Source organism: Loa loa, assembly GCF_000183805.2.
Source record: "Loa loa unplaced genomic scaffold supercont3.150, whole genome shotgun sequence".
NCBI classification, from domain to species: domain Eukaryota; kingdom Metazoa; phylum Nematoda; class Chromadorea; order Rhabditida; family Onchocercidae; genus Loa; species Loa loa.
In genome coordinates, this window is record NW_018108330.1 from 105,408 (window position 1) to 117,881 (window position 12,474).

At 33.2% G+C, this 12,474-nt stretch overlaps 4 protein-coding genes across 4 annotated transcripts; all 4 read left to right on the forward strand.

The window, feature by feature from the left end:
- Nucleotides 1-181: 181 nt before the first annotated feature.
- On the forward strand, nt 182-1,578 carry LOAG_01032 (hypothetical protein; the record flags this gene model as incomplete). The annotated part of the gene is made up of 4 exons (XM_003136572.1): nt 182-377; nt 486-510; nt 721-760; nt 1,528-1,578. Coding segments are annotated over 4 exons (312 nt in total), but the record flags the coding sequence as incomplete, so codon positions are not given.
- A 1,324-nt stretch (nt 1,579-2,902) lies between these two features.
- On the forward strand, nt 2,903-4,894 carry LOAG_01033 (hypothetical protein; the record flags this gene model as incomplete). Its single annotated transcript, XM_003136573.1, has 4 exons — nt 2,903-2,975; nt 3,227-3,389; nt 3,979-4,073; nt 4,680-4,894. The coding sequence occupies 4 exons, from the start codon at nt 2,903-2,905 to the stop codon at nt 4,892-4,894; spliced, it is 546 nt and encodes a 181-aa protein (XP_003136621.1).
- Nucleotides 4,895-5,310: 416 nt separating this feature from the next.
- Nucleotides 5,311-6,553, forward strand: LOAG_01034 (hypothetical protein; the record flags this gene model as incomplete). The annotated part of the gene is made up of 4 exons (XM_003136574.1): nt 5,311-5,366; nt 5,518-5,575; nt 6,144-6,320; nt 6,503-6,553. 4 exons carry the CDS (start codon nt 5,311-5,313, stop codon nt 6,551-6,553), a joined length of 342 nt encoding a protein of 113 aa, XP_003136622.1.
- A 2,061-nt stretch (nt 6,554-8,614) lies between these two features.
- Nucleotides 8,615-9,779, forward strand: LOAG_01035 (espin; the record flags this gene model as incomplete). Its single annotated transcript, XM_003136575.2, has 4 exons — nt 8,615-8,624; nt 8,779-8,967; nt 9,244-9,311; nt 9,579-9,779. The coding sequence occupies 4 exons, from the start codon at nt 8,615-8,617 to the stop codon at nt 9,777-9,779; spliced, it is 468 nt and encodes a 155-aa protein (XP_003136623.2).
- Nucleotides 9,780-12,474: the final 2,695 nt, after the last annotated feature.

Sequence of the window (12,474 nt, forward strand, 5' to 3'; positions counted from 1 at the left end):
TCTACCATTTATAAATAGCTATTTTAGTTATATTTAAATTTTAGATTGCCGTCACTATTACCATATCATTATCATTTTTCTTTTTTTTATCTCGTCATCATTATCAATATATTTATCTTAGTAAGCATGCCGATTGATACTTCCTGCTGAATTTCTTCAATTAACTACTTATTTTTCTCAGGCCAGATCAGCATATATACAAATGATAAGTGAAAAAGAAAGATATGGATTTGGATGTTTTGCTCGAACAATCACCGCAAAACAACAACCAGGATCAAAACCAAAGCTTTTCTATTCATTGGAAAGCAGTCATCCGACCAACACACATCAAAAATCAGCCCATCATTTGGTCTCTAAAAGTCCGCAACTTTCTATTGGTAAACTTATCAAATGAAATTTAAATTTTAACAATCTAACTTCTATACATACCCTTATGGAACTATTTGGAATTAGAGGAACTTAGATCCTCTCCCATCTGTTTTCAGTTATGCCAGGTACAACTGAATATAGGTCAGTTATAGATTAACTACGAACGAAACACATCAATCGTCACCTTCAGACAGATATGAAAGTGGCAAGGTTTTCTTATTGCATCAAACAGACTTGAAAAACGAGAATGACTCTTCCTACCTTATATATATATTCCTACTAGGAAGTTATGTATTGACACCATTACATTTCGGATGTGCTTGCAGTTGCACATGACTAGTAAATGTGCAGGGAGGATATGCAAGTGCAAGTGCATTCGATACAGCGTGAGGTTGGTATACGGTCAAAATTCAAAATCTTTCGAATTTTGTAAGGTATTTCAGCGATAACTAAAATGAAGATTAAACTGGAATCTCTTGATATCACTGATAAATGATCCCTTCATCAGGTTATCAGAAAAATTCTAATTTTATCATTTCAATTCGCAATTAACTGATCACGTTAGAGTTATTTAAAAAAAAAAAAAAAAAGAAGCCATTCGGAAATGTACAGTGGAATGAGGATATATAATGGAAGTTATGAGAGATATAACTCATTTCCCTTTGGAGATTTTTGTTAATTCATTCAAATATTTACAACAATCCGAAATTGATCATGTTATTCTATTCCTATTTATAACCGGAAATAATATTTTTTGACAAAGTTAATCTCCTTAGAGAGGAAGGAAGAAGTATGTGGGCAGTAATGAAAAATCAGAAAAGAATTTGTATCTATGCAAAATGTTAAGTAGTCATTTTGACAATATTTTCATTGTCCGGTAGGTGACATTTGTGATAGCAAATATTCCCACAGAAAACAAGGAAAAATGATTACGGAGAAAGTGTTATTATTGGAGCAAATTGAATTCCTTTTCTTCATTCCCGTACCTCTGAATGCGATTTTCCACTTCCATCAGTATCTTTTATGTTCCCACTGAAAGAGGCATAGAAGACTTTGAAAGTAAACAGTTTTGATTTCCAATTAATCATTCAGTTAAAAATAAATTAAACTTACCTGAACATAGATATGTTCCCATCCAAAGTAAAAGTTCACTTGTAGAGTTTCACGCAGAAATTCTTACGTTCGTTACGTAAAGTTTCACGCAATTAATAATATCTAAAAGATGAGGAATTCATTTGCCTCCACGATATCTTTTGTATTCATTTAACTAATCAAACAAGTTTCGATTGAGGAATAAATAAATAATCGGCAATAGAGGAAAGTGGCAGACTATACATTAATGGTTTTATCAATTTGAGAAACTTTTTGTTTCAATCTTTGATCAATTCACTGATCGTAAACCAGCTGACGGACATTTTTTATTCAAATGTGAAATTTCTACCACTAAAAATTAAATTCACATATGTAATTTGCAAAAAGATTTTGAACAAAAAAAATGAATTTAGCCTTCTGGTGAAAATATTTATTCATTTTCTGATTTACCCTTTTTCTAACACTTCGTTCATTTTCACTACATGATCTTTCCTTCCTTGTGTTGTATGTATGATTGGATTGAATTATCTCGAAGTAACCTCAAAGCCATAATGGTCGAAAGAGTTACCCCAATCGAAGGCCATTTTAGTCCGCTCAGCAATTCGATATGTAATAAAATTCCCTCGTTATGTTTTTTTTTTTTTCATCTCAATTTGTTTAGAATAGTTGAATTAATTACCACATTAAACTTTTTACATTTAATCAAATTTTTGAAAAAATGGCACCAAATTTGCCATTCCTTAGACAGTTTAAAATTATTTTCTTCATTAAATCATTCGAGCCATACCTTTTTGTCTCTTTTTTCTCGTTAAATACCTGAAAGTAAACTGCGAAAAGTAAACAAAAAATTCTCAGAAGGACATGTCATTTTTCCTTTATCCACAAAATTTGTTTGATTAGCAAAAGAAATTTTCATAAGCTTTTTTTTTCAAATGCTGTGAAAATTTGATTCGTATAGGGATCAATGAACCGTTTGAAACATTATTTTTGTCGTATTAAAAATTTAAGAAATTTGTAACCCGTTGCTTATTGTGCTGCTATCGATTTGTAAAGTTCATATGAAGGTGATGAGTCATCGGTTCAAGAATCTATAAATTTCAAATAAAAATATAATTTTGAAGTGAATCCGACTATTCATTAAATGTGCTTTCTTTGTCATCATTTCTATTAGGGAGAAAAAGATGCATTACTATTGCTTTTTTTAATCTCGTCAACAGATGACAGGACATGACCTTTGACTCAAACAGATTTAATTTACGAAAGTTCTTCCTTAATTTTTTCCAAAATTACATGAATGATTAAAAAACGTTCAGATTTTTTCATCCCTATTACAACCATTTCTGAGCATAAAAGCATAAAAAAAGTTTGTTTTCGTTGTATGTACTCCGTGTCGGAACAAAACAGTGCTGACCAAGAACACATCGATTGACCCTTTTCAGAAATGGCTAACAAAGATTGGTACTTCATCATTCCTGAAGGACCACTTTTCTTTCGCATCACATCCCTCTTCTTCTGTTGCATCTTTCCTGGCAGTGTTAAACAAACAAAATTAAAATTTAAAAGCCTAAATCAAATCATAGTAGATCTTCATGTGTTTAATCTACTGCTCATTTTCCAATACAAAGTACTACGACAGTTTTTTTCCCGGACGTACTCATAGCATATCTACCTTACATCCCTTAGATTTATGGAAATGATTTTTAAGAACTACTAAAGTTCAACTTTAAGCGTTTTTTGTTTTCAATATAAATTTAATTGATTTCAGCTCTCGAACTTGATGAGGATTTATTAAGTAGTGAGCGTGAACTGATGCCACTTAATGAGTTACGATACAGTGATGAAGAAGTAAGCGGTTCATCGGCATTTTCCACTACAACAACAACTAATTCAGGCCCATCAATCTTCACTTCAACAAACATATCAACCGAGTAAGTTATATTCCCGAGATTTCTTTGAGTGACGAGGCCAATAATTTGAACATAGTAATTAATCTTGAAAGAGCGATGTCAATTTGTTTTTAGATTAGATTGAGTTAATTTATCCAATCCATTCTTCCATCAGGTAAGGGTCCCAGGTAAATATAGATAATGATGTCAGATGAAAATGAGCCATAAAATGAGAAAACACTCTTGGCTGCTGGTTTCTTATCATTTAACTTTGATTATGCGCCAGAGCAAGCATAGTAATCCTTTCTGAAAAACGAATTCTTTCACGTATAATAGATAGCATTCAACATTTAAGCTGAAAGCATTAGGGCGGTTACTTTTATCAACTATAAATATATGTATCTTCACTTGTCTGTCAAACGGACAGCCATTTCAGCATAGATTCAGAAAATCTTTTTTTTGTTTTCTTTTTTTGCTTTCTACCAAGTATCACAATACAAAACAGGGAAATAATTGATGCTAATAGTGAAAGCACCCACGAAGAATGTCAATTGAAGGGGAACTATTTTGAAATCAAAATTATTTAAGGATAGAATCATTCGGTTGAAGTGCTTTTACAACTGTTTTGCAGGGGAATGAGCAGCATTGAACCAATTCCTTGCCTTTCGATCGGCCCCTATCATCAGCGTCCGACACCTATTCTTACAGATAGTACTTTTGCCGGCAGTAAGTTTATGTTTTATTAGTGCACGCAAGCAGATTTGCCATTTGAAAATAAAATAAACCATAAAAATTCCACCAGATGGTTAATATACGGAAAAACGGAATCAGGTAATAATGAATTATTCATTAGTGATGTGATCAGTAAAGTTCGAATTAGTTGAATATTTGCATTTCCCAAGATATCTGAACACCTTTATTTCTTGTCTTCTTCACTCTAAATTTAGTTAAAACCAAAATTCAGCAATTAACTGATAACTTTGTGCATGAATTTGCTGTTTAGAATTATTTCAATTAATTAATTAGCTAAAGGACTATTGTTATAAATTGGGGTTTAAACTAAAGAGTTAGTAAAATAAGCTGAAGAAAAAAGTTGGTAATCACTTAACCGCAGATTATTGCTTTAAAGCCAAAGGATCATTTTAAGTTCTGTTGTCCGAGATACATCGGGCATTGAGGTACTGAATAAGCCTCGGTGATTAAAAACTTTAATAGTTACATTATTCACTACAAGTTATCATTTCATAAAAATCAAATCATTCCTGGTATAAACGGAGAGATGAAAGCGCATCCATCGTTTGATGTTTAATTTTTATGAGCCTATAATTTAAGGTCATATAGTCGATTGCTATAAGGTGTTGCCATTGTGGAAGGATATCATTTATTATAACCCAGTAATTTGGAATCAACTTCCGCTTCGTTGCATTCTCATTGATTTAGACACTGATCGACATCCCTACCTCAATTTTACCCTAAACTCTCCTGTCGTTCATCAACCTCTTACCCTGCTCTGTGACACATGTTTCACTTCTCATATTTCACCATAGTACTGGATCAGATTACTGTAACAATTTCCTTTATAATTATTTGCAATTAATTAGTTATCTATAATTTGACGCTTTGATTTTAAGCTTTGTTGAAGCCTTAAGTTTGAACAAGTGAACAAATAAGTGAGCAGTAATTGGATAATTAATGATAGTTTCTCATCTACGCATGAATATCTGGATATTCGCTATGAAGAAATGGTTAGACAAGATATGTTTAGCTGGAATTGTTGAAGTAATTGTTAGTATTGAATGAGTGAAGTGGTCATTAACCATTGGATAGCATCAACAATTCTTGTTGCATTTTCTATGGATCTTATCCTTCTTAGTTCTCATTTATATATTTTGAAAAAGCGAATTTCACCAAACAATCCTCCTATACGAGTTTGTTATAAGGAGAAATTGTTTTAAATTTACAAATGGAAGCGAAATTTAGTATCGAGGCGGAAGCGCATGTGACTTTACTCCGCTCCTTGTCAGCACCAATTAGTGCAATTTTATTTCTATATTTCTCTTACCATGAATAAAAATTTCCTGAGTTTTCTTCTCTGCTTTACTAAAGTAATAACTTTAATAGCTTCTTCACGTGTTAATACAAGTGTTTAACGTGTGGTTATAAATTTTAGGCCAATCAAACGTGATGGTCATTTTAAAGTGGTGATTTGGGACAAGACAATTGGTGAGGTTGGCCCAGTTGAGCTTAGTTCGTAACTTCAATTCGATTTATCCTGCTAATCTGGCCTTTTTTCCCATCACAGTTCAATCTATTTGTCTAGCTGATTTCTGTCCTCAATTATCTAAATAGCCCACAATTCTTACGCTAATTCGATTATGATCTCTCTTGTCCAGTCCCAGGATGCCATTTCAAACTGAAACAAACCGGCAAGTAATTCAGTTTATCCATCCATTCAGAACCTTTACTCTCGAAGATGCTTGATGAACTTGCCGAATAAATAATTCATAAATCACCACTCGGGAATACATTACGAACCAAATCGGTTTTTATTTCTCACTAATAGGCTTCTTTCCGAAAAACAACTTTTAGATGCATTCCTTACTGTTGCGATTCTATTCGCAAATTATTTCGTCTGAATTCAAAAGCTTTCGAGAAATTTTCAATTCGCTTTAAATAGAGAGGAATAATTTATCGATTAAAGAGTTTCAGATCTTTAACGAAAAACGAAATTCGTAACTTTCAGGCTTAGAAATTGATTTGACTTTTTTCCAACTGTATTTGTCATAATGCTAGTAGGCTTATTGTGGTGACCCTTACGCATTGGTTCCAAATTATTCAAGCTCATATTGTATCGATGCTTCAAAAAAAACCAAGCAAGAGAATAAACAAGCTGCAGAAGAAAGATCGGCAATGCTGAGCGCAGTCGAAGTCGTCTCCGCCCTCAGACGGGGCGATAGCAATGGCAATAGTGGGGTATTTCGTTGTTCGCAATTGCTTAATGTAGTTGGGTACCGCGACTAATCCGGTCATTCTGACGGTTCGGTTCTGAAGCTAAGAATCCTTTGTGTGAATGTCTTTAGTACTGGCGACATCCTGCCTTTACTGATGCTTACGACTGTTGAGCAATCCGTCCTGTCTTCTTTCTAGAAATGCAGATGAAAGAACAACCTCCTATCGGTGTCGTCATGCTCGGTTACGTGATCTGATTATCCTTTCATTTGTTAACTGCTATTATTTCATGTGTCAACTTCATTATTTAATTAAGTGAATAATCTCTGTGTGTGTGGAAAAAGACAAGGATGTTTCCATAATTATGAATATTTGATTTTGTAACTCAACAATTATTACGTTATCAATATTAATCACCAATTGTTACGTTGTCATAGCGGTTGTCCTTTTGTTCAGGTCAAGTTAGAGCTTTTCAAAAGGCGTTTGGCGCCTTTTAAACTACTCGTTTGATGTCGTACAGGCCATCTGCTTCAGTGATTCTGAATGCCCAATCAACTTAAATAGGTAATATTTGATCAGATAGTGCTTTGAGTAAGCTTGGCCAAGACTAGGAAGAAAAGAGGGAATTTGTTGTATTTCAATATCATATAGCAAATTTCAACAGAAATCGCAACACTTAGTCCCAGAATAACTATTCATTGGAAATTCGCGCATAAGAATTTCTTATTGTCTGCATTAGTACAGGTTATATTTTCAAAGGCTGTGCCTACTGGGAAAGAAAAGACTATTCTGAAATTTCATGCTTAACTAAATTTTAATATTTTTACGAGGACATCACAATCATTCCGGTTGTAGGATTTAGATTTATGCAACCTTTTGGGAGTTATCGTTCCCTTGAACGTTTACTTCATACTTTACATTATTTCAATTTTATATTTCATTTATTTCGTTCTTTCCTTATCTTTTGGAACATTTATTCTATTTTTGCTTTATTTTTTGCCGAAATATGCGTTAAATAATATGAAATATTAATAGAAAATAAGAGAATTTGAGTGTCAGTAAAGTAAGACGAAAGTTTGACCAAAATGAGAAAACATTCAAACAGCTCTCTTTCATGAGATTTTTATAGCTTTCGCGTGCAATCATTCCAAATGTGCACAGTATGTGTTTGTGTTTGGAATTGTATTTCATTTCTGATATAGAAAAATTGTGCACTTTGCACTGATAATCCTTCCCACCAAGAAGTACTTGACAATTTCCTAAAGTGTACATTGTGGTGTACTGAAATATAAAATGAGTCCTCTGAGAGCTAAGCTTTTTTCTGTGGACGGCTAATTTTAGCAACGTTTTCAATATTTTAAAGTAAATATTTTTCTGCATTTATACTTGCATATATGGAAGGAAAATAGAATGGTTTTATTAAAGTGTGATGTATGAAAAATTAATCGATTTGTTTGGATTATCAAGCGTATTGAAGAAGTGTGAAACATTTTAACGGCAGTATCGAGAGCTTTAGAAAATAATATGTTAAATATATTCAATTATTAGCTGTTTTCTCTTGTTCAATCCTCTACATATGTAAGGAGAACTGAATCGTGAGACCGCGGTTCCTGAGAGTCTGAGAAGGTGTGAAATGTTCTACTCACGTGTAGAAAAATTGTACATAACGTTGAAATCTATTTGGGCGGGATGTCTCAGATGTACGTTATTTGTTAGGAATTTGAAATTTTCTATAAAATCTGTTTTTCAAGTCCGTTTTGTCAACGGTTTCCTTCACGACATTTAAAGATATTAAGTTTACTGAACAATTAGTAATTTGTATGCTACAGACAGTTTTATTTGTTTTCTGAAAAATAGACTGAAATTTGTTTTAAGAAGATGTTAATGTTTAATTTTAGACTATCGTATAAGCTCATTAAAACTTCTTGACTTACCTCATCCGTATAACAAATATCCAATATCTTCCGAAACACATGGGAAAATAAAACCAGTATGTTTTATCAGTGTCACTGTCAAATGATTGCAAAAGATCATTCAGATGAACTGAACATATGAAACACTAATTAATGAAGATGTTAGTATTCCCCAATCTGATCTTCATATTTCATTTTTGTTCACATAACTATTGATTTTCAAATTGGTCAAACATCTACCACTTTGATTAATATCATTACCTCGATTTTACTTCAATTTCAACGAATTTAAGCGCTGTTTTAATTTACCGTTATTTGAAATCTATATGATAGAATTCCGCATCTTTGGGAAAAATCACTGACCCGTAAAGTCTAACAGTTCGTGTTCAGCGTGACCTAGTAAGGATGTATAATAGTTTATTGTACTGTCCTATTCCTTATTAGCATATATTTATTAGCCATATATTTCGAACACTTCTGTGGAATAGGTGTATTTGTTTGAGAAACTGAAATTAAATTAGCCTAACTTATACTCCATGAACGGTTTACTAACTTCATCCATATTATAGGTTTCCTTAATATTTCACCTCCAAATTATCCGCCGCCTTCAGCACCAACTGAAATGAGAGGTCCGCCTCCACAGCGTGATCCACCGATTCCACCGTTAATACAAGATGAAGCTAGCACAGCACATGTTGTCGATGATTCACAATATGATGAACCAGGGATCCCACCGGAAACGGAGAAATACTACAAAGGTTACTTTTTGACCCTTACAGATAGGCATTACTTATTGATAGTACATCTGTGGTGAATGGGTATAATTCATTTTGGATTTCCTCTCTTGTGCTGCCTAATTGTTAACCTATTACTTCTTCTTATCGCTTGTTTAGAACTTTTTTACTGTTATTTTATCTGTGCTTTTCATTTGTTTTACACTAACTCCTATTGTTCTAAACGAAAATGAATATTCCATTTTTAATTTCAAATAAAAACTAACGAAATTGCAATGGATAATATCTATTATCTCTCAGGACTGGTTTCATCGAGGCGACATTCTAAATTATTGAATAACAATTATGAAATATCGTCATCACAACAGGTACGATGTGCTCCTTGAAATTATTTCACTATTCACTCAATCAGAAAGTTTGCAAGCGAAACTGAATCGCTTCTAACTCAGTAAACGGAAAATGAGATGAACAACGGGCTGCTACATGTAGCAATTACTAATGTAATTCATGTTGAATGATCAAAGAATTCTTTTTCTTTTTTCCAAGAAAAACAGGGAAAAATTACTATTCCGAAATTTTCATCTCTTTAAACAAATGATAGGATATTTTGTGTGGTTTATAATCACGTACTGCAGATACGTACGACTTTTACTCCTAACACTCGTAACGCACGCTTAAAAGAACAAGAAGCAGAGTCTGGTTCACAGTGGGATGATGAAACCAGGCAGATGTTGCTTCAAAATCCAGAAACTGGCAGCTACTACGTGCCAACAAGTTCAGGTAAACTTTTCCTCGTAATCATTTTAATGGTATGGACAGTAATTATAGTATTCTAGATGAAGCTTTGAGGTCAGATTAATGTGAAATAATTGTTGGTGACTTTCCTCCCTCATAAACAGGTTTGGTAAAAAGACTTCCAAAGCTACAAATGTTATACTTTGTGAATAGGAAATTAGATTGCAAGTGCTAAAAAGAATTCAAATTTTAACGCTTAATGCCACTTTCATCACCTTATTATGTTATGTTCTGATTAAAAATCATCTGCGAAAGAGGAAAGCTAGAAGCCTGTTACTTTTGTATTGCTTTCCGATCATCCGACGAAGGAGGTTAGATTTGTTTTTTGGCTTAACTCGTGCAGGGCGCACACACACACACACACACACACACACACACACACACACATACACATACACTTTTGCCTGGCATATAACTGATTCTTATAAGATGGGAGAGATAGAAGAAAGAGTGAGGGGTTGATGAGGGAAAGATGAAATTTCGTCATGTTTCGTCTTGAGGGGATGGTGAGAGTTTTCCTATCCAATGGGTTGACGAGGTACTTCTAGGTAATGCACTGTGGAAATTTTAAACTTACTGATAAGTAAATGCAATAAAGTCTGATAAGATGGGCTTACTTGAGTGACATCATATGCTTACCATATGCTCGTTTAAGCGCTTGTGTATGCAGCTGTCTTGGTCTGATCACCATATAGTGAGTATTTTTCTAGAGAACACTTGTGTGACATATTGTATTTCCACTAGTCCTAATGTTGCGCTATCATCCATGTAAAATTTAAGCGGAATTTCAAAAATATGACAGATCATTTGATTTAAATTTAAACGAAGTTTCTTTCAGGAAATTAGGCTTGAAATGGTAGATTGAGAAGTGGGATATCATATTACTATGTTGGGAGGGAGTAAAACAATGATTTGTAGATGATAAGAAGCCAAAAAGAGTGACCAAATGATCACTGAATTACCGTCTGGAGGATTTGTTTAGCAAAATTTGGAAGTAAATAGTCCAGTGATAAAAGAATAAAGATGAAAGCAAAGGACAGAGATAGCGGTATAAAAAAAGAAATGTTAACCTTTGGAATGTGGAAATAAGATATTATTATTCAGTTAGTTTTATTGTTGATGTCTGGTGAGAGATTTGGAGAGTTGAGGGAAGGATAGGAGGGATCAATTGGTGATGGCCTCATTCATTCAACTAATTGCTTCCCTCAACACATTTTACTATTAATAGCAATAGACAGTATCATTGGATTATGCATTATGAGCGCTTTTCATGATGGGCCAAATTCAATTTTTATTAATTCTTCGATGTCATTAGAAAAATATCAAAAATAAATTAAAATTTTGCATAAAATCAGACAATGTAAACAAGTTTTTCGGTAGAGCTAATAAATCCTCGAAAGAGTTGAAAGTTTAATTGAGAGGATATTAGCATACTGCTCTATGGCCAATAATTAATTAAGAATTTTAATGAACTACAAAATTCATACCTTTCTTTATTAAATTTATACTTCTAATGAAATGAGAAAAGTAGAGCATCATTTTTTCAGGTCATACGACAGCATCGTTTTTATCATCACACAACCGTTTTTATGAAAAGTAAGTAATAAAAATATATACTTTAATGACAGCAATCCAATATAACGATTTAGTCTTGCATGAATCATTTGGTGTGACATTTGAATGCTTAAACACAACAGATTTATTGACCGATTTTCAGAATCATTTTGATAATTCAGCAAAATCAATAATATCTACATTTGGCCTTTCTTTCATTTTAACATCTGAAAAGAGCAGTTTATTGCAATTCCCTTAAAAATGCAGCAATAGTTACACGACAGGTGTGCACTGACCATACTGTATAACTATACTGTGTGCATTGACCATACCAAATATGGAATCTGCTGCTTGTATCTTTGTAATGTATTTGTCGTTTTTCGAAATTTAATATTCAATCTGTTGAGGGAATATATATATATATAAACAAAATAGCTTGATAGCTAACCCGATAAGCGAGTTTCGAGGTTCCAAATGTGACCAGAGGGTAGAGAGTTAACTATGAAGTTTGTACTTCTGTCAAATGATGTTATTCTTAAGCGAACAGCAGCAAATATCGTCAATGATTGTACAGTAGTCTCTCTGATGTCAAAATATTAAGAAATTGTGACAGCAACTAGAATGAGTCTTATATTTATGAACTGATGACTGTCATTCTTGCTCTTCTCTCACTTCTGCACCCATAGTAGGGTCGCGAAAATACACAATCTTTATTTAGAAATATCAATTTCCTGGATTAGGCGATCGCTGGTAATGGAAACGTCAAAGGATGTTTACTGCATAGCAAATATCAATAGATTAAGAGTCGAATGTTTCAGGTCGAATACAGGAATATAAAAACTCTGAAAGGTTACAGTGCTTTGATTTGTGGGTTCAATAATAAATCTAACTAACACTATGTATAGCTAAAAATACATAGCCAAATAATCAATTCTCATGATATCAATTAAAAACACATAGTTCGATTAATGTTTGAATATCGAGTAGATCTGATTATTTGGTCTTAAGATTTGCACGTCATATCGCTCTGCATGATGTTATTGTTGAAAATTTTCATTAAGTTTCCAACTATTCGATACTACTATGAGTCAAGTGGGCATGACATGCGTGCCAAGAGTGCTTACAACTGTGTTTAATTACATGATTGTTATTGCTTTCCGTTACTGTTGTTTGGTTCAACGA